The sequence below is a fragment of the Pogona vitticeps genome, chromosome 4 (assembly GCF_051106095.1).
Source record: "Pogona vitticeps strain Pit_001003342236 chromosome 4, PviZW2.1, whole genome shotgun sequence".
NCBI lineage: Eukaryota > Metazoa > Chordata > Lepidosauria > Squamata > Agamidae > Pogona > Pogona vitticeps.
The window spans coordinates 209,557,027-209,579,923 of NC_135786.1; the positions used below are offsets into that span (position 1 = coordinate 209,557,027).

At 41.5% G+C, this 22,897-nt stretch overlaps 1 protein-coding gene across 3 annotated transcripts in view; it reads right to left on the reverse strand.

Annotated features, from left to right (window-relative positions):
- Positions 1-291: 291 nt before the first annotated feature.
- Positions 292-22,897, reverse strand: part of MMP16 (matrix metallopeptidase 16) — a 219,727-nt gene continuing 197,121 nt past the window's right edge. For all 3 annotated transcript variants that reach the window (XM_078393582.1, XM_020804979.3, XM_020804978.3), the window contains 3 exons: positions 21,323-21,473; positions 9,309-9,424; positions 292-4,626 (listed from right to left, as the gene is read on the reverse strand). In XM_078393582.1, the coding sequence (XP_078249708.1) occupies positions 4,292-4,626; positions 9,309-9,424; positions 21,323-21,473 (602 nt within the window). In that variant the 3' untranslated portion in view covers positions 292-4,291. The remainder of the gene's footprint in view (positions 4,627-9,308; positions 9,425-21,322; positions 21,474-22,897) is intronic.

Below are 22,897 nucleotides of genomic sequence, written 5' to 3' on the forward strand. Positions count from 1 at the left end.
TTACAAAATGTGTCTAGGATTGTCATAATTTACATGTAAGTCAGCGTTTATCTTATTTTGGACTCTCTGAGTAACATAAATCTTACAGGTTGGATGTAATCTTAGTCATACTTAAGAATAGATCAACTGATCTTAGTGGTCTAAGTATGATTAAGTCCAGATCCAACTCATTGGCTAGAGTAAAACACAGCTAAAGCAGATTAATTAAATTTATCTAACTTTCATTTATCAAAGAATAATATTAGGGCAACGGGAGGGGAGCATTGCTTATAGCAGAATATACTTCCTAGATTTTTGTCTGAAAAAAATGATAGCTATAGCCATGTTTTAAGGTGAAGAAAAATGAAGAATTCCCAAATGATTCTATGTTCACAGATGTAGTAAGCTGCTGTATGTGTGTACTAATGGAAATGTATATACGAAGGTAATGTATTGATCTCATACCGGTGCAACTTTTAGCATACTCCATACAGTACCTCTGAGAGGCTTCAAAACATTGTTTGCATTGCATATGTGCTATTAAGCAATCCATGACTTCTAATCTTTGTTATCCATCCATATATCTGTTTATGCTTGAAAGAAACCCAGCCCCCTGCAATGCTGTATAGCATGCCTCACACAGTTATAAAATAAACCCTCAGTTCAAAATAAAACAAAACCCCAAATCATGTTTAATTGAATAAAAAGGCATACTAATCTTCATGCTATGCTCAATATAAATATAAATTCAAGGCAGTCGAGCTATTCATTACCAAAAAAATTAATATATGTATATATACTTACACTCTCTAAAAAATGATTCAGTAATGTGGATTAGGAAATCAGTAAGAAACTGTCTTGAGTCTAGTATAAAAAAAACTTTGACAGAAAGCCAATGAAGGCTGTTTTCAAGTATTTTTGCACATTTGTGTGTTTTTGAACATCACTATTTATAGCGAGTCATTTGTAGCAAGGGCAGGTTTTATACAGAAAATTGCACCAAAATTAAATAGAAATTTGCTTCCACTGCAGTTCATTTTTAGAGCGTGCATGTATACATAGCAACTTTTCCATTCTGCTACAAATACTAGGCACATTCCATTGGGAAATTCTCCTACAGCTCCCCCTAACTAATTAAATGCGAGCTGAGGAAGAAGGATGCCACACGCCTGCTATTTACCTCCATCCAACTTGGGAGGGGGACTTCCCAGTGCATTGAGCCCACTGTCTTCTCTAACAAAACATAGGCGACTATTTGGTCACCACATGAAATCGGCCTTTTGTTGTAGTTGTGAAAGCCTAGGCCGAATCCACATGGAACAGCAACACCGTATTTCCCATTGAGCTTGTGCCAGTTTGCATGTTAAAGGTCAAAGAGCAAAGACATCAAAAACAGTACACATAAGGTAATTCAGACAGCAAAGGGTTATTTTCCCCACAGAAGACAATGTTTAACTTAGTAATGACAATCAACAGATCAATAAAGTTCAAGGCAAGCTGTTCATTGTTTCAAAAGCTACTCCCCTGGAATCCTAGCTTTCATAAAAAGCCAGGTTTCTGACGTCTGGGGTGTATTTCTTTTTGAACACCTTTAATAAATTCACAGCCCAGTGACTGTAAAAAGCCTGTCACTGCAAGAAGCAGCTCCTAAAATCAATAGAAGAGGTCTGTCAGTTGCTGACTTTTCTCTAGGAAAAAATATTGATACATAACCTGCTCTGCAGGTCACATGAAAATGACAATACTGCTGTTAGCAAAAAGTTACATATGATGACACAATGCTTTGGTGGTCCCTTGCTTCTGTCAGTGACTGAATGCACAGCTAAATGCCAGAGGTTTCATTGACCCTTTGAGAACTAAGGCAAGTACCCAAATGGCAATACTTTGGGGACTGCAAGAACAGCACCTCTGCAGAATCAGAGTTGTTGCTTTCAAGTTCTCACGGAAACTGCTAATTACACCATTGTGTACCCATGTTCCAAAGGCAAATGCAATAACCACACTCAAAGCTTAATTAGAAGACAAAAAAAATTAAACAGTCTAGCAGAGCAAAATTTTAAAAATTAAGCCAATTCCTGGACAAAGGAGCTCCATCAATCCCATCATCAAACCCCAAGCTCTTGCTTCTTTCAGGCTGGAGAAAAAACAAATAAATGTTTTCGTGAGTGTTGAAAGTTGTACGACAGAATCGTCATCTCCCAGGGCATACGCACTCATTCCTTTTGTTCTGCTGTCATTTCTAGTAAACAGCTTCTGCAGTGCAACAAACAACTGCAAAACCGGTGAACAGAGACAATGTACTCCATAGGCAACGGAGCTTTCCAGATCATACTACTCTTTGATTTGCTGAAAAACACAACTGTCTGTCTCCAGTCTTAGCTGTTGCCAAGTCTTCAGGGCCAGGCAGTGTGGCTGGCAAATATACTGTGAATGCTCAGATAAGCACAGTACAAATAAAAATTCATGTGCATGCTGATAAACAGGGAGACACCCAAAGTGAATGCTGCCATGTTTGTTTGCATTCACTGATTTTTAAAAACAAACAAAAATATCACTGAGCACACATACTGCAAACAGCACAAGGGAAGTCGGTGTTTGTTGATGGGAGACTGGGAACTGATAGTGCATGAGGTCAATTGTGATGGGAGAAAAAGAGCAGCTGAGTCAGGGAAGGGCTGCTGGCATGAATTGGCACAAACCCACTGAGTATATGGAGGCTAAGCTATAAAACTGTACCCACTTAAAATCTGAACACAGTGAATTACTAGAAACTAGCCAGCAAATATATATCTTCAGTCACCTATAATGCAATCAATGCTTAACATTTTGCTCATTGTTATTCCAGATTTGTAGTGGGCCAACACACTTTCCCAGGCAGACCTATCAACTTTAACCACAACTATTCCATATACCTGCAAAACTACATGACTGATGGAGCACTGGTTACAGCTGCCATTTTGTTACGGTACGGTGTAGTGTCATAAGTGAGGCAGCCACAACTAGTGCATGCTCAGCCAAGAGAAGCAGCAGAGAGGGGTACAGAAGAAGGCAGTGATGCTGAGATGGAGGGAGCAAGAGGCTCTGCAGATCTGATATGGTTTTTCAGCCACCAATGGAATAGTAGCCCTTTTCTCAAATCACAAGATAAACTTCAGAAACTAAAACCTGTGCATTCCTGTCATTTTAGGCCAGCCCATATGAGCCGTCTGAGACCTGAAAAAACTGATCCCGTAGTTCTCAAAGGGTCACCCATAAAGTAAATTATACTAGCATTTTGTATACCTTCAACATTGCCACTTTAGTTGACTGCACTGTACTTAGGAACTTGCTGCTTTCAGCAAAACATTTCAAAATAAATGTTCCTGACAGACCTGTGGAAGGCCTGGGGCTTTTCGCCTGGTACAGCTCAGGGTGAAAATAAACAAAAGGAGGAGGCAAGAAACCAACAAAAAGTTAAACCAATCAATAAAAAAGATACTATCTGAATATAGTAATGAATATAAATGTGTTAAAACATTGAGGACATAGTCAGAACAGCTGTATAAAACACAAAATGAATGTTATCATTAAGGCTGTTACTATATTGCAGATATTTTGGCCCCTTGTTTGTTGGAAAATGGCTGTCCAAACAGTCTGAATTCCTGTGTGTCATCCTGTTCTCCCACTTGACAAAAATTGTGTGTAGGAGTATAGGACTTATATATCCATAGCTGACAGAAAGCAATCCTCTTTGGAGACAAAGCTGTTTTGGGTCTTCACACTTCCTGAAAGTTCCATTACGATTGTTGTGTTAAAGTTGTATCTTTTCACTTTTAAAAAAATTGATTACATCTTTCTTTTCTTCTTCTTTTTTTTTAAAACCTCGCGCAAAACTCTTTCAAAGGGGAGCAGGCTTTAAAGGGGACAGAAACAGCCCCAACAGAGACACTAGAGTGTCTTGCCCACATGACTGTTGTTGTTTCCTTGTTCCATTTCCTCTTCTTGATGAAAATCCTAATAGTTTTGCATTGGGTATTGAGCGTGCAGAAGAAAGGCTAGAACCGAATGGCAAAGAAAGACGAAGGACTGAAGGGACGGCAGATATCGTGTATGATGGAAGCTTCCCACTGGAGTGAATTCTCACTCATGTGCAGGGCAGGCAGCCTCCCGGGGTTTTAAATATCAGCCCTGGTTGAGGCAGACAGGTGCCTGCTTCTAGGTAGGAAACTGCATAACAGCTCTTTTGTTGATTCTCAAGTTACCACAAACTCCCGGGAGAGGGAGAGGAAGAAGAAGAAGAAGAAGAAGGGGGAAAAAAACCCAAAACCCTACATCACACCCACTCTTGCATAGAGCGTTTGCAGTACAGTATGTGGCGGGGTGTTCCTTTCCTCTTGAACTGGAACACAGTGTAAACCAAGACGAGGAGGCACAGGGCCAGAATGCAAGGAATGACAATGGCTATGGCTTTCACAGTACTAGCTGTGTTGTCCAATTTGATGACAATGTCTACGTCATCTTGAGGGCTGTGTCGGTCTTTGTCCCGGTCTGCTGGCCCATCACAACCCATAAAATCCTTGAGGATGGATCTGGGATATCCAGGTTCCACCCTGAGCATCTGGTTGTTGAATTTCCAGTATTCTTTGCCTTTATAGAAATACGTGAAGCCTGGGAAACAAAAAGGTAATTATTTTAATGAGTTATAATTAAGTTACTTCTAATGTAAACAAAATGATATGGAAAGTATGAAAATTTAGAACTAATTGGGAGAATTAAAAGTCAGGTGTCTGAACTAACACTGTGCCTTCCAATCTTGTCAAGGAGCCAGTCAACAGCTGCCCTCATCCTGAATCTATACCATAAAATCAGGATTAGAGATGGGCATGAAATAAACCGTGAACCAAAAAAACCCAACAAACCAACCTGGTTTGTTTCATGCTCCAGTCCAGGGATGCCAAAGCAAAACAAAATGCCAAACTTTTTTCCCTTTAGAGTTTTCTTTGCTTCGGTGAAAGGGGATGCTTGCTCAACCTCTTTCCACTGCCCATACCACCTCCACCTATCTGCTCCTGCTGCTGCTGCTCCCAACATAGGTGCCATCGTCAGAGGCAGCAGACTTGGCTTCCCTGCCAGGAGCCTGCCGCTGCCTCTGAGTATGTGCCTGCAGTGGCAGCAGGAGCAGGTAGGGACTTCTCCAGGCGTGAATCAGAGAAACAAACTGTGAATCAGTTCATTTTTCCAGGGGTTCGTGGTTAGCCTGAACAAAACACATTATGAACCGCTGTTTTTCCAGTTTGTGTCCCTCTCTAACCAGGATGAGTTGTTACAAAGCTCCTGCCCCATCATAATACAATTTTCCACAGAAGGGAATGCATTATAACTTCTAATACATACAATACTAGAAACCACATAGTTTACGTGTCTTGATAACAACAACAAAGTCTAGTCCGTCCAGCCAGAGTGAAGGGGAAATACATCCCATCTTCTAGACGAGAAGATTTTCTGCAGAGGTGGGTGGCAATTGGTATCAGTACTGACAACAATTCCGAGAAGCTATGTTGTCCATCTTTGATGTTGCACTCCCCACATTACAGGATATATTCCACCCCCAACTTTTTAGGGCACTTAGAAATTTCCATCCAAATGTTGGTCCCAACTATAGTAGATCTTGGTAACTGAACACTTATGTAAACAAACATTGTCCTTTTTCTTCCACTGGCAGACAAAGAACTTTCTTAGGTAGACTTTTAATTGATTTGGACAAGTAAGTATTATTTGGAATGTTGTATACCTTTTTACTCTACTGATCTGAGGTCTGTGTGTTTTTAAGGGCAGTTTTTTAGTATTCTTATCTGTTCAATTGCTCTGAATATATTATCTTCACTACATAATATTCCATTATGTTTTTATTTATGTCTTGATATTGTTTAAATTGTGAGTCAGCTTGAGTTCCTCTAATGGGGGAAAAGCAGCATATTAAATCAATCAATCAATCCCACAGATTCAATGAGTCTAATACAGTTGGAAGCAGCAATTAGGTCTAGGGCAGAAATTTGTGCATATTCGAAGTGCAGACAAAGGAACACAAGCATATTAAAGCAATCCTTATGTAAATGAAATCCTGCGGTCATAATCAAACGTCTGCTTTGCATTTTTAAGTCCAATAAAATTTCAGCAGACCAAAGTGTGTTGTGCACAAACAACCTTTTGTAATTCTCTGCCGATTCTGTCTATTCTCATGGTATGTTACGTTACGTTATGTTATGGCATTGTGGTAGCGGCAGTGGTGGCTGATGCAGTGATAGTAACAGGGGAGCAGCTTTTTGAAGGTGAATAAATTTGAGGACTAATTCTGCCAATTGACCTCTTCAGGGGATAAATTTCTGTCATGGCACCAGAGTGAATAATAATTTTGGTTGAATTATCCTCTATGTGTCTAAATTTTATTGAAGAAACAAGGCAAATATATTTAGAAACACAGAAAGATTTAAGGTTTTCAACTGACTCATGAACGGGATTACAAATTAAGCTCAATCTGAATCTCGTTTGCTCAAAGACCTCCTGCCAAACACAGAAACATTGGTCAATTATGACAAATTACAGCAGTGTTGGGCCTTATCAAAATTGCTCCCTTCTCTCTCTTGAACTGAGTGACTCTATTCTGTGTTATTTCGATGCCTTTGAGAGGAAACACTGAGTGACAGGCTGTGTGGATGGCAAACAGGTGTACACAGCTTCCTCTCTCTCTCTCTGTCCTGAAGGGAGCCAGAATTTGATCATTCAAATGCAATCCAGGGTAATTACAAGTTGTGCCTAATTGCAGAAATGCTGCCTCCCTGCCAAAACTCTCAAGTGTTTTACCGTTCCAGCTGAACAGTGGCACTGATCCAGCATGAAACAAACTTTCGCAACAGGGTAAACTACTTCCCACTGTTTCTGAACTGAACACAAGCAGCAGGAACATCTTCCATCTTCATCATCTTTTCCTTTGCCTCTAGGAGTATTCCCAATCTTTAGGAAAAATTCTGGGCTTCATTTGAGAGGCCAGAGTTACTAGCTGGGAAGGACAGCCCAGATACTAGCTTCAGTGACTTAACACACACAAAATAAACTTTCATATTTGAATGGAACAGAGGATAATTTTTTTTATTAGTATTCCTTTCCTATTCAAAATGCAAACATCAGTCTTACTGTTACAGATTTAGGATGTGGATCCAATGGGCTGAAAACTCACCATCCAGTGAAGATCCTCCATAGGGGCGGCGAGGAATCTGTCCTAAATCACAGTGGGGAGCCATTTTGTGCACCCAGTGACTATTTTTAAACCCGACAATCAGCTCTTTTTGGATCGTTATAATGCAAAAATCGGTTCCAGAGGCAGGGAACCGATCATCGTGAAGTGGATTTTTCCCATTTAAACCATCATTTTGCAATCGCTTTTGCGATCACAAAAACCTAATTGTTAAGTGATTTCTTCGTTAAGCGAGGCAATCGTTAAGCGAGGTGCCACTGTATTTTAATAGTTAGGAAATCTAGCCCTGTGCAAGATATTTGCCCATACTGGTTCTCTAGTATGAATAATTTTTAGAGGCACAAAAAGATCTGGGAATTTAGATTCATAGCTCCCCTTTGTGGTGTTTAGATCTAGCCACCCAAATGTCACCACCCCCCTGCAAAAGGAATGAAGCAGCTAAAAAGATTAGTGCTACATTAATAAAAGATGTTGTCCAATTGGAAGCAGCTCCTCTGAAATTTCTCTCCTAAAGCAATCTGGTACAATTTCAAGTCAAGTCTTCATCTAAACAATGGAAGAGAAATGGTTTCAGGCAAAATTTAATCAGGGTTTTCTGAAAGTGGGTTGCTGTGTTTCTTATTTGTCCCCTTGTTTGTTTCATTGTCTCTTGATACAATCACCATATCAGCCATGCAGCGATCTTGGCTTTCAGGAAAATATTACAGCACTATTCCTGCAGTCTTCAGCAGGTGAGTTCAGTACAGTAAAGTACTCATTTTTCCTTCTCAAAGGAGTGCCCATATGATTTCTTAATATATAGCTTTGAAGAAATATCACCACAAAGCCAAAAACTGATGCTGGTTTTAATGTTTTTGCTAGCCCATACCTCATCTTCTTTTTACAAATCTGTATAGTTCACTTTCACCCAAGAATGAGGATGTAACAAATATTTGCAATATTCATCATTCTCAGCAAAAAATAAAAATAAAAAATGCTGTCTCGACATACTGGAACATCCTGCCAAAAACAGTCAACCACGGTGAGATTGTTTTGTATTCCTGCAAAAGACTGAAAATACCAAGGCTTTTTTCCCCTTCACCTGCATTTTCATCAACACTAGCCAAAAAAATATAAAAAAATAAAACCAGGGTGGTTTTTTTTCCTTTTGCAAAAAATAAACTTTGCATTTTGGGCAAAATACTTTAAAAAAGAAAAAGTATGGTTTTTGCACAAAAATCATTTTGGGACTTTTTCACAAAGTCCCAAAATGCAGGGAGTGGAGAAAGATACATGTAGCCTTGTTTAGCAGGGACAAAAGTGTTCCATTTTTTCATTCTAACCAGCAAGAATGAATTAACTGAAGACTGACATCCCTACCCCAAAACCATTTCACACAATTAAAGAGAATTAATTTTTTAAAAAATCATCCCCAAAATACAGATTTATAAAAAGAACTATGGTTGTATCTGGCCATGAAGAAAACTAGCATTTTATGGGGATATATATGTGAATATTATGTTGTTTTTCAAGCTAAAATGCACAATTCAGGAAAGAACTTATGTTGATGGATGAAACAGGCCTCAAACAAGGAAGTGATTAAACATATCCCTGAGAAGAGCATGCACTGTGCAGCAATTTGTTATTGGAGCCAAAGGAAGGAATAGAAGCTCTCAGGAAGGGGGAAATGTCTCATATTTTTTATAGGGAAATGAAAATAGGATCACACTAGAGACATGTCATGAGGGAGAGAAAGGAAGAAAAGCTAGAGGCACATAGCAATTGACATTTTTATACCTTTATTTTGCTCTGAAAGGCACAAAAAATGTAAAGACCAGACTATCAAATTGCCATCCCTCCAAAGGCAACCACTGATGTGCCCACCATGATAATCCTTTAGAAGTTTTTGGACTTTCCAACGCCCACCATCATCATCTGGCATAGCCAACAGTGAAAGGTAACAGGGTAATGAACATTCAGATAGCAAAGCATACACTGCATATATGAGAAATTCAGGAAAAAGAGGAAGAAAGATAAAGGAGGAAAATGCAAGCGTGTACAACAGCAAGTGGCTTTGTTTTTCTGGAGACAACCATATTATTCACAATACACGACATACCATTTTCTTTGTGGACAAAGGCTCCCTGAGGTGATTCTGGGATACCTTTCCAGATTGTGATGGGTTTTGGGTAACCAGTATCCATAGTTCTTCTGTCTTCGCTATATCTCCAGTACCTAGGACAGAAAAATATAAGGTCATAATCTGCATTTATAAACAACTTCTTTTTTAATCAGAAAAGAAGCACTATGTCAAATGAATAAATTAAGAGAACTAGATTTTGTTTTTAACTGACAATATACTCCCAGGTAACAAAGACATTTAATCTGCTTGTTGGCTGGATGGCTGTTCTTAGTGTCCAAGAGATAAAAGCTCCATCTATCTTGAGACTCAAATCAGCAAGTGCCTTTTGCATAATCAGAACAATTCTAATACCTTGGAGTTCTACATAGTCAAGCAAGGAGATGTATTATATCTATGTATAGTAACCTTTCCATCAAGGTTTCACTCACACATGAGCCAATAAGCTCTGAGTTTAGTGCGCACATCTACTCGTGAGCAAGACCTATGGAAGAAAATGGAATTTATCTCTGGGTAAATTCGCACAACACTGATTGTAATTGTATTAAAACATCACTTAACCTCCTGGTGGCACTGCGGGCTAAACCGCAGAAGCCTGTGCTGCAGGGTCAGAAGACCAAGCAGTCGTAAGATCGAATCCACGCAACGGAGTGAGAACCCGTCGCTTGTCCCAGCTCCCGCCAACCTAGCGGTTCGAAAGCATGTAAAAATGTGAGTAGATAAATAGGGACCACTTCGGTGGGAAGGTAACAGCGTTCCGTGTCTAAGTCGCACTGGCCATGTGACCACGGAAGATTGTCTCCGGACAAAACACTGGCTCTATGGCTTGGAAACGGGGATGAGCACCACACCGTAGAGTCAAACATGACTGGACAAAAATTGTCAAGGGGAACCTTTACCTTTACCTTAACTTCCTGGAAATGAAAACTTCCTGGAAATGTTGTGGTTGTGTCTTGATACAAATATGAACCATGATTTAATGCATATGGTCTACTATTCCAAGAAGATGCCTAGATTCCCACCATGACTGTGTCTCCTCAGGTATGACTCACGAAGAAGACTAGAAGTTTTCTCTCCAATTTATCTAAATTTCTCTCCAATTTATCTAAATTTGTTTAGGTATAGCTTAGTATGTCACCCCAACCCTAAACTATGCGATTTTAACTATGTTTGACAAAAACAAGCCAACACCATAAACTGTGTTTCAAATTATCTTGTTACAGTTAAGACCGAGCACATTTTGTCTAGGTTCAGATGACACAGCGGCTGAAATTCTGTTTCCTGAAGTTATGCTGCATAAAGTTGCTGACATCATCAGCCATGGGGGGGAGGCTTTAATTTCCAAAAAGCTGCTGCTAGTGGGATGATTTTACTGGTGGCAGTGGTTTTTTGAAATTACAGGTTTGCCTGATCCCACAGTCCACAGTAGTTTCCCCACAATGAAAGGGATCCAAAGGTATTCCAGGGCCCTAAATTCCAAATTGCTAGCTGAAGAAGAGCCTTAAACCAACATGTATGTTGCAGCTTTTTTCATCTAAGAAGCTTGCCTGGCCTCTACACTATCAGCCATGTGAATTTGGGACATTAAAAACAGCACATAAGTTTGGAACTTCCCACAAGAACTTGATGCACAGCCTGTTACAGTGAGCAAAGGACAGAAGGGACCCCCTCACCAATGCAGAAGTATATCGGATACCTTGCAGTTGTGGACAGGTATATATTGGAAGCACAAAATGAAGCATCCACAACAGAATCAAAGAATATGAGAGACACTGCAGACTAAAACAACCAGAAAAATCTGCGGTAGCTGAACATGCCCTAAAACAAACTGGACATGAAATTCTATTTCAAAATACTAAAATACTGGACAACACCAGCAATCATTACATCAGACTGCACAGGGAAGCCATTGAAATCCACAAGCACCAGCAAAACTTCAACAAAAAAGAGTAAAGTTTGAAACTCAACAAAACTTGGCTCCCGGCTCTCAAAAATACAGCATGCAAAAGGTCAAAGAACTCTGCCCAGCCACAAGGACAGGGGATCACTACACACAAAAGACCAGTTAATGACACCCATCAATCACAGTGACAGATAATCTCTCCTCTTTATCACAACATCTCTCCTCTTAATCACCCATTGACAGAAAAAGACAAAAGCCCATCTCACAGCCATAAATACTCCACTCCCAAGTCAACTACACCAGAGCACAGAGTGCTGTCCTCTGAAGATGCCGGCCACAGAGACTGGCGAAACGTTAGGAAGAACAACCTTCAGAACACGGCCAAAGAGCCCGAAAAACCCACAACAACCAATACCCTCTTTCATTATTTTTACAATAACATAAATTACTGTAGATGAAAAAAAGGGCTTGATTAGCAATTAGATATCCATATTTCCCACAACATAGGTAGCAACAGCATTATAGATAGGCTAATCCATATACTGTTCCTAAATTTGACTCAGATATTCTGCTCTTAGTACATTACGCAAAGGACAACAAGTAATAACACAAGCTTTATCACTTATTTTAAGCCACATAGGCAACTAGGCTCAGAACATGACTTATTTCTATATCTCATATCTACTATGACTGAAGGCATCAGATTTAACAAAGATTTAACTATGACAATTTAACAAATTCTTTAAATAATAAGGTCGAACAAAGGGAGTGGAGGACAGATTCCTGTGCAATTGTATTGTTTTAGATAATGGAATAGCTATTCTATTCATCTGTAGGGAGACATCACGTCAATCAGTTCAGTCTCAAAAATCCATTAGTGAACTCTAAAATAAGTGTACAGTTCACTATATCTAAAGAAGCTGATAGCACCAATTTGGTGTTAAGAGAACTATAAATATTTGTGAAACTGGAGCTACTGTTCCTGTTTTTCTTCATGCAGAAACAAGACAGAAGGACTATAATCTAGAATGTGGAAGGATGGGGAGGTTACTAGTTGGAGGTTATAAAGATGCTCTGAACTAAATCTACACACCCTGTTAGAACTCTACATTGGTGATGAGCCGTATGTATTGGTGACAACATCACAGATAATGTATTGAATATGAAAGGCGAACATACTGTAATTTGAAAGGTAATGGGAGATGATGGGCAAACACCATGGTCTCTATTTATGCTGAACCAAGAAATATGGAAGATTCAGAAAAATGAAGGGCATATGAACAGCTTCACATCACAGGCACAAGCAACAGGCACAAATTATATGGGAGATCAGCAGAAACATACAGCTGGGACTGTCTCCTGAAAGTAACACTAAACAAAACTGTACATCCCATTTACTTCCATGGGATTCATTCAAGATATCTCCTTAGTGGCTTCTGTCAAGTACAAAAATCAACACAGATTAACTCAGTATAATTTTGCACATGCTATTTATATACTTCCTCTTGAATAATGTCTGCATTCTCATTGTGATTTCTCAAGTATACTTGTCATTGAAAATAACTGCAGTATCTTTTCATGGTCTTTGTAGTGAGACTATTTTCCTCTTTTGACTTTGACATAACCTTTTGCCTGTCTCTCTCATGTCTTCCAGCCTTGATGTTAATAAAGAAGTGACAATGGGCTGTCCTCAGTCCAGAAAGAAAACTGTAATAGGCTTATACATGCAATTAAAGTCAGCGGGAGAATTCAACTATAACATTACATTAAGAAAAAGAAAAAGGTGATATAAACAGTATGTACTGAGAAGCTTTGTGGAATATAGGCTTATTTTTTCTGGCGGTCAATATCCTGTAATAGCTCAATTATCTCTGCAAGGCTCATGTACTTCGATCTTCTCCTTACATACTGCATTGCATTTATGTCCTGCTGAGCTTCATTATGCTTATTATGGTTCTAAGTAGCAACCCTTATGACACCAGAATTTTTTTTTACTGGAGGTTATATATATGGGAGTATGTGTGTGTGTTTTGCTAAATACAATATGTTTGTCAAATGAAGATTATAGAAGGCGCAAATCACAAATGCATAGATGGAATGTCTCCTACTGAAATGATCCCTGGAAACCGCAGGTTGAAAATTGTTACCCAGGAATAAACTTAAAATAACAAACCTTCTAATCCAAAGGAGTAAAATTATAGGACAGGTTTTTGTTCACAGTGGGAGTTGATTGTGAGGTGGAAGAGAAAAAATGTGGAATGTAGAAATTATAAACATGTGTCTATAATTGGGCATTAGAGTGGATATGGAAGTTTGTATTCAGTGAGTCATGTAAAACAGAGGCAATATAATAGATAAAACATTTCCTGATCACATAGTCTAAACAGCCTATCAGAGAAAGCAGTCTTTGTTATAGTTGTTTTCCAGCAGTTATTTTTATTTTATGCATTCCTGCACATGCTCAGTTGTTTACTTTGGAAGTTTCCATGTCAGAGCTCATAAAAGAGTAATTTGATTATTTGGCAAAACCCACTTTACAGGTATACTATGTGTGAGTGACTTTCCGCTTTCAAAAGCAATAATATTTTATTCTTTTATTACTGAGATTCACTTCTGTCAACATGAACTGGGCTGAAGGGCTATCCTTCCCCAACAATTGCAATATGCTTGACATTAAATATACATTTCGGTTGTCAGGATGTTGTCTACATCCTTTTCCAAGGACAGTACAGAGACACAAATACTCAATTTGAAAAATTGGTTCTGGAGCTCTTCATTATATCATAAGGAAACATTAGCAGCACAATGGGGAGTGTGACCGATAATTACACAAGATCTGTGGTACTGCCACTGCCTATGGTGAGTGTGACAAACCCAGACCTACTGGGATCTATCACACAGTTACTAAGCTGCCACCAACCATTCCCTATAATAAGTCACACAGACCAGGGATGGATTTTTAAACAACAAAAGAATAAGGTTTATTTTAAATACAAACAGGGTAAATAAAACAATCAGGTGAATAAAATAAAGTAACGTGGCTTATTCTCACACACACAAGCATACAGTTTGGTTCACCTAGAACCTTTAACTTAAAGCACAGACCCTGAACCCATCAGTTCTGGCTAACCCACAGACACCTGAACTTATCAGGTTGGTACTCTGACACACAGTAGTACCCTGTCAGACACCCAGACTCCCACAACAGCTTCTTCTTCCCCAGCTGCTGCTTCGTCCCAACCCAGCGTCTCACAGTCTGTCTCAGCATCTACTCTTCACCACACAGGCATCACATATTTATACAGTACAGCCCCTCCTCCTGATGTCCCGCCTTCCACTCCCCATAGGATGGAACTTTCCCTCCAAACCCATGACAGACAGGTAACATCAGTGCTGTTATGTAACACCTCCCCTCTTTATAAGTTGTTTTGTAGGGGGAAAGCTAAGGTGCTTTTCACCAAAAAAACAACCTGTATAAAACATACAACAACAGTTATACATACCCTATAATACTTACATATACTTACACTCCAAGTTAAACATAGCAAATAGGCATTTCAAACATTTACCATATGCATTACATCAATTTTACCTTTATTAATACAAACCAATTTAAAACCAGGTACATTTTAACTTTTTGTCTTCATTATATACATATAGTCCATGTTCTTTCGCCGTCTTCAGTCTTCAGGTCTTCTTGATAAGGCGTCAGCAACACAGTTCACTGACCCTCTGACCACCTTCACTTCAAAGTCATAGTCCTGTAAGTTCAAAGCCCACCTCATAAGTTTGCTATTGTGGGTTTTCATCGTCTTTAACCATTGCAATGGTGAATGGTCAGTACACAGAACAAAATGTCTTCCCCAGATGTAAGGCTTGGCCTTCTGGATCGCGTAGACTATGGCCAAACACTCCTTCTCCACGGTTGCCAAATGTCTCTCACCTTTTTGAAGTTTCCTACTCAGGTAGGACACTGGATGCTGGTCACCATTCTCATCCTCCTGGCACAGAACTGCTCCTACCCCGCTGTTAGACGCATCGGTGTAGATGATGAACTCCCGGTCGAAGTCTGGAGCACGCAGGACAGGATAGTTGATTAACGCCTCCTTCAACCTCTGGAACGCCGCCTCACAGTCGCTGGTCCACGGGATGCGGTCATCAGCCTTCTTCCTCGTCAGATCGGTCAGCGGAGCCGCAATCTCGCTAAACCTCGGGATGAACTTTCTGTAGTAGCCCACCAACCCAAGAAATGATTTGACTTTTTTCTTGGTGTTGGGTCTAGGCCAATCACGAACAGCTTCTATTTTGGCCTTCAGGGGTTTTATCATTCCTCCCCCTACCATGTGACCCAAGTATTTTATTTCTGGGCTACCCAGCTGACACTTGCTGGCCTTTACTGTTAGCCCTGCTGCACTTAACCTCTGCAGCACTAACTCCAGGTGTATCAGGTGATCTTCCCAGGTATTACTGAAGATCCCTATGTCATCAATGTAGGCCACTGTAAAGTCACTGAGCCCTGCCAAGGTCTGGTCCATCAGCCTTTGGAATGTGGCTGGTGCATTTCTGAGACCAAAGCTCAGGACTCGAAATTCATAGAGACCAAAAGGGCTGCAAAAGGCAGTCTTTTCTTGATCCCTGGGATCAATTCTTAATTGCCAATATCCCTTTACCAGGTCCAATGATGAGATGAACCGACAACCCCCTATGGTTTCAATCAGGTTGTCTAGCCTGGGCATTGGGTAGGCATCAGGAGTGGTTACACGGTTTAATTTCCTGTAATCAACACAAAACCTAATGCTCCCATCAGGCTTGTCCACAAGGACTATCGGAGAGGACCAAGGACTAGAAGAGGGGACGATTATGTTCTCCCTTAGCATCTCGTCCAGCTCCTTCCGCACCTTGTCCCTATAGGGTCCCGTTACTCGGTATGGGGATACTGCCTGCGGGGGTGCATCCCCTGTGTGGATCCGATGCATCACTCCCTTCACTATCCCCGGCTTGTTGGAAAACACCTGTTGATATTTGCTAAGCAGCATTTTTAGTTCTTGCTGCTGGTCTTGGGTGAGTGCAGGACTGATCTTTACCTCCTCTGGGTTGTATTTTACTTCCCCTCTACCCTCCCAGAAGGGCAATTCCGCTTCCTCACTCTCAGCTGCTTTTATCGCGAATAAAACCCTCTGTTCCCCTCTGTAGTAGGGTTTTAGGGCATTCACATGAACCACCCTCCTTGCTTGGTTCTCCTCCTGCTCTATTAGGTAGTTCAGGTCTGACATCTTGGAAATGACCCTATATGGTCCTGCCCATTTGAGCTGCAGCTTATTCTCTCTGCAGGGCCTAAGCCAAAGCACTTCCTCCCCTGGGTCAAAGTGCCTCTCTCTAGCTTTGCGGTCATACCATGTTTTCTGTTTGATCTTCTGCGCTTGCAGGTTTTCTGCTGCCAGCTCTAGATTTCGCTTTAGGTCATTCATCAAGGTGTCTATGTAAGTCACAACGTCTTGTGGGTCATCCTGGGTGATCTGCTCCCAATTTTGTTTGATCAAATCAAGGGGCCCTTTCACCCTTCTCCCAAATAAAAGTTCGAATGGACTGAACCCGGTAGTGGCTTGTGGCACTGATCGATAAGCAAACAAAAGGGATTGCAGCTTCTGGTCCCAATTGTTTGGATTCTCTGCCAAGTAAGCCCTTATCATGCGCATCAGAGTCCCATTGAACTTCTCAGTTAACCCATTACTTTCCGGATGATAGGCAGTGGTTTCCTTGTGCTTAATTCCACAGATTTGCCATAAGCGTTTCATGAGCTTTGACGTGAACGATGTGCCCAAATCTGTGATTATCTCTGAGGCAAATCCCATCCTGGACATGTACCCCACCAAAGCATCGGCCACTGTGTTAGTTTCGATGTTTGTCAAGGGTATGGCTTCAGGATACCTTGTGGCATGGTCCACAATTGTTAGTATGAACCTATTCCCCCTCTTTGTGGCCTTGGGCAAAGGTCCCACAATATCCACCCCTATGCATTTGAACGGAGTGTCAATCACAGGCAAAGGGCACAACTTTGCTTTGGTCCTGTCGCGGTTATTCCCCTGCCTTTGACACACATCACATTGTTTACAGAACTCCCTGATCTGCTTCCCTATGTCAGGCCAGTAGAAATTCTGTGTGATTCTCTGCTGTGTTTTGTTCACTCCTAAGTGTGCAGCAAACATGTCAGAGTGACCCCTTTGTAAGATCATGGGGCGATACTTTTCAGGTACCACTAGCTGACTCCTGATCCCATCTCCCCCTTTTGAGATATTCCTTAGGGTCTCTCTATACAGAATCCCTTTTTTCTCCAGAAATCTCACTGGGGTTTCAGGTGCTAGCTGGGCGTCAGTCACCTGTTCAAAACACTTTTGGAGAGTGGCGTCTGCCTTCTGCTCCTGTCCAAATCTGCTGTCTGTGGTTAAGGTTTCCACCACAGCTTCTGAACTCCCCTCTGCTTCCGTCTCTGGCTCATCATTACCCCCCTGAACTGTCCCTGTGGTGGCTTGTGAGCGTGTAATCACTAGCACCCGTTTCACATGTTCAGCCAGGTCATTTCCCACGAGCACGGCTGCTGGCAGAGTCGATGAAATTGCTAGGCGCCAAGCTCCCCTCCAGCCTTGAAAGTTGACAGGTACCTCAGCTACTGGCAGAGAGATTACCTGCCCCTCAATCCCTGCCACCTTCATGCTCTCATTTGGGATTATAAACTCCCTAGGGATGATATCTGGATGGCACAGGGTTACCTGGGAACAAGTGTCCCGCAGCCCCCTATACTGACGGTCAAGTATTCCTACGTCCACCCCTGCTGTCTCAAACAACTGAGAATCTGTTTTTATCAGCAAGCAGCGCTTTACCTCTATAAGAGGACCATTTTCCTCAGCCTGATCAGCATAGGTAGCTGTTCCAGACTGAGTAGCTATGGCAACAGGCTCCCTCTGTGACACTGAGCCTTGCTCTTTCTGGACACAGAACACAGCTTTTGGCTTGGTCCCACTAGAATTCTGAGGCACCATTCCTTTTAGCTGCTTCAATTTCTCACACTCTGAGATCAGATGACCCTTTCCCTGACAGAAATAGCATTTTCTGGTGTATTTTGATTCTCTCTCCTCTTGTTTGGGTTTTCCCTCCAAATTCTGAGGGCTTGGTTTCATGTCTGAGGGCTTCCCTTCACCATGGGCCCCTCCCCCTTGCTGGCTTTTCCCTGGTCCCTGAGAGTACTTGCTGTAGGCTTCTTTGGGTTTACCCACAGATTTCCCCTCACCCAAGGGCTTTCTTATTTGGGAGATAAAATCCGCGATTTCTGCGGCTGCTGCCACAGATTTCGGTTTCCTTTCCCTCACCTGGAATTTCAATTCCCCATGCAGGACTGAATAGAACTGTTCCAGGGCTATCAAGTCTTTAAGCTGTTCATAGGTCTCTGTTCCCTCCTGCGACAGCCATTTCTCAAGCAGCCTCACCAATTGGGCCCCCACTTGGGTAAAAGTCTGTTCTGGCTTCTTGGTGAGGGACCTGAACCTTTGTCTCAGCTGCTCTGCATTTATCCCATGTCTTGCGAACACCAGTTTTTTAAACTCTGCAAAATCTTTCATCCGTTCCTCAGGCATCTCGGCATAAACCTCAGCCAGGCTACCACTGATTAAAGAACGCATGATGGTCATCTTCTCAGTTTCCCTCACTGAGAAGTCCACAAACGCTCTTTCCACTAAGGAAAAGAACACCTCAGGACAATCTCCCTTGTGGTACACAGGGAATTTCTTCAGGTCAGCTTTAGACAGTTGGCCTCCCTCAGAATCCCTATTGTTATTATTGTTCTGGTTCATCAGTTCCAGTTTTCTTAATTCAAACGCCATTTTCTCTCTCTCCAATCTTTCTTCTCTTTCCAATCTCTCTATTTCAAATTGCCTTTGTTTCTCTCTTTCCCTTTGCTCCATTTCAAATTGCCTTTCCCTTTCCTCCCTTCTTTCTCTCTCTAATCTTTCCTCCATTTCCCTCACCCTCAGCTCATGCTGTTGGGCTAGGAGTATTTTTCTGAGTTCTGGGTCCTGCTCTCCTGTGCTGTCACCTTGCACTGAGCCAAATTCCTCCTCAGAACCTTGGTCAATCTGGGGGTCTTTCACTTCACTCATTTCTGCTACTTGGCTTCGAGTCAAGGGCATAACCCCCCCCTCAGAACAGGCTGCTTTAAAAAGTCAAGCCTCAAAATAAAACGACCACTTTTTTCCTTTTTGCCTCAGAACCAGCTCTCCCCAGAGATTGCTGCTGTTCTTCAGCACTAAATTTGCAACAGTATCGAGTCAGAGCCTACCCCCCTCTGCTGGGCCTCTCAGCTGGCAAGCTAGCTCACTGTTGCTACGCAGTTTTGCCTCAGCGTTTTCCCGCCAAAATCAGGCTGCCTCAGAGCACCTTAATCTAAGTCTCCCCAGTTGGCACGTTCTTCTACTAGTGCACCTCCCCGTGAGGTACACCTAGAAGATTACCTACGCGCCTCAGACTGTCCCTGACTAGACCCCCCTTGCTCTGGGCACACTTGCCAAGGCTTTGCTGGACCGCTGGACAACTGGACCAGTCGTATCCCACACGCTGGACACCAATCAATGTGACAAACCCAGACCTACTGGGATCTATCACACAGTTACTAAGCTGCCACCAACCATTCCCTATAATAAGTCACACAGACCAGGGATGGATTTTTAAACAACAAAAGAATAAGGTTTATTTTAAATACAAACAGGGTAAATAAAACAATCAGGTGAATAAAATAAAGTAACGTGGCTTATTCTCACACACACAAGCATACAGTTTGGTTCACCTAGAACCTTTAACTTAAAGCACAGACCCTGAACCCATCAGTTCTGGCTAACCCACAGACACCTGAACTTATCAGGTTGGTACTCTGACACACAGTAGTACCCTGTCAGACACCCAGACTCCCACAACAGCTTCTTCTTCCCCAGCTGCTGCTTCGTCCCAACCCAGCGTCTCACAGTCTGTCTCAGCATCTACTCTTCACCACACAGGCATCACATATTTATACAGTACAGCCCCTCCTCCTGATGTCCCGCCTTCCACTCCCCATAGGATGGAACTTTCCCTCCAAACCCATGACAGACAGGTAACATCAGTGCTGTTATGTAACAGTGAGCACTGTGAGAGGCCAGGATATCTCTCTGTGCTATAGTTGAGAGTGGCAAGTCTGTCTACACACCCAAGGCTCAATCCCTGGATTGCAGAGACACACAAACATGGAACTGTGAGTTCCTATGATGCACTGATTTACATATCAGGGAATTAAAAATCTCAAGGAAAAGGTAAATATTCAGATTTCTAATGTACAGTTATCCAGTGACAATGAAGTAAATAAAAAGAGCCATTCCACACTTCGGACCTTTCAAAGCAAGTGACAGTGTAGTCTGAGCTACAACTTGATTCAAGGGCTAGAATGTTCACATACAGCTTTCACTTGAGTGTGAGACTACCCTTAGCACATGCCTACTGTGAAATATCTCAGTTATTTCAGCAGAACAATTCAGCAGAACAAGAATTTTGTCAGAGGTATGGGGGGGAATAGAGGAGTAAAGCAATTGAACAGGTAGCGCTAAAGAACGTGCACCACTTTTTACCACAGCCTGTTTGTTAGGCTGGTGTAAGCCCTCTGATAATTTAATTTCCAAGAGCTATGAGGTTTAACCAATACATAACAAAAACACAGTACAAAGAGCTGCTTCCCACAGCAACTCTAAGGGCAAGTTAATATTAGTGTTAGCACAGCCGTCACTCTCTATTTTACTTATCACTGCTGTTTATTAAGTAAAGAAAAAAAAAGGCTACACAAATGCACCTACAGCTTTGAACATCTGTTGTATATAACATAGTAGACTTACATTAGTTGGCCTTAATGTGAGCAGAGAGACATACACAAAGCACTGAAATAGCAATAAAAAATCACACAGAATGTTGAATGTTCCACATGAGCTGCATTGTCATGGAGCCAACTGAAGACAAAGGAACATAACCAGTCGTTGCAGTCAGGTTATTTCATCTGGGCAAAATATACTAATGCACTAACCTGTCTCCTTTGAAGAAGTAGGTTTTTCCGACATCTTCCCACCAAATGGCTGAATCAATACCATGGGGTGGAATCCCACCACCCAATGTTATCAGATCGTGTGGATACCCTGGTTGGAGAGTAGTGTCCTTGAAGACCCAAAACTTGTTACCTGAGAAAGGAAAAACAAAATTAAGTGAAAAGATCTGTATTAGCTTGCTAAACAGCTGTCAAACAGAGTGAGCTTGCTTAGCTCATGACTACAACTGAGCAGAATGCAACTTATTAACCATGGATAGTTGCTTGATGAAGGTAACAGCAGGAGGCGCCAAGGCATGATCCATGGCCACTGGGCTACATGTCAATTGGGAAGTCATGGATTGTTCAGAACTGCTGTGCTTGGAAAACCACAGTATATTAAGGAGTCCCTTGGTTTGAGAAACTTTATCTGTAGTAATTAAGGATGGGATTTTTTTGGACTACAAATCCCATAAATCTCTATTCTGGAAGTTCTACCTAATAGATAGAGACATTACAGACATCTAAATGTGGCTTACCTGGGAGAAGGGCTAGGTCACCCAAAGCTGCTTGTTCCTGCTTGGATGCTAGCTGGGACTTTTCTTTCTGAATAGGAAGTTAGGCCTAGCTTGTCTAGAAAGCCTTCCATTTTGGGTCAGGTGAGCTATATTTCGATATCTGTATAATGTCTGTCTGTCATTTCTGCCAGAATGGAGAATTGTGGGATTTATAATAATTTTTTTAAATATATATATTTAAAATATATATATCTCCCATTTTTAATAGTAAGCTCAGAAAATGCTGTTGACTTAAATACTCAGATTTACAACAGTAGCAATTCTCTGCTGATGCAGCAAGATGATATGTGATACATTTGTGACATATACATCATTTTGAATCTTCTGGGCATGGAAAACAATAGTTATTCATATGCAAGATTTTTGCAGATTGCAGGCTGAGGGAAGTAAGGAAATTAATGGGTATGAGATATGTTGACAATCTCGACAAAATGCTACGTAACATAATGCAATCTCTCTCATCTGTCCTATATCATCATTATTAATCCGCTCACCCAGCCATTAAAAAAGAGAGGCCACATTCAAAATTCATTTCTAAATACTAACATGATGGCTTTCACTATCTCTACAAAATAGCTCTAAGGTGATGCCAGTGCAACCAAGCAATATAACGCTACAGTGTGGAATGCTCCTGTTCAGAGTTCCAGGAATGACTTCCTCCATGATACTCCATTTGTTCCCTCCCAACTCCATCTTGAGTTTCCAATCCCCCCTCCCACACAGTGCCTCAGCATTCTACACCCAATGAACATGGTCAGTCCCCCACTGGACTGGTTTCAGAGTTTCCTGGACTTCTGCACCATTTTGTTGAGTTGTCCTGCTTCATGAGTTGTCAAAAGCTGATGACTCAGGAAGCACGAAGCTGCCCCCATGAACTGATAAAGCACGAATTTATTTGTTGATTCATGGGGGGTTATTAAAAATAACCCTGACCCCACCATGCTGCCGCCCCATGCCCCCCATGCTACTGTCACTGACACAACCCCCGCCGATGTTCCCC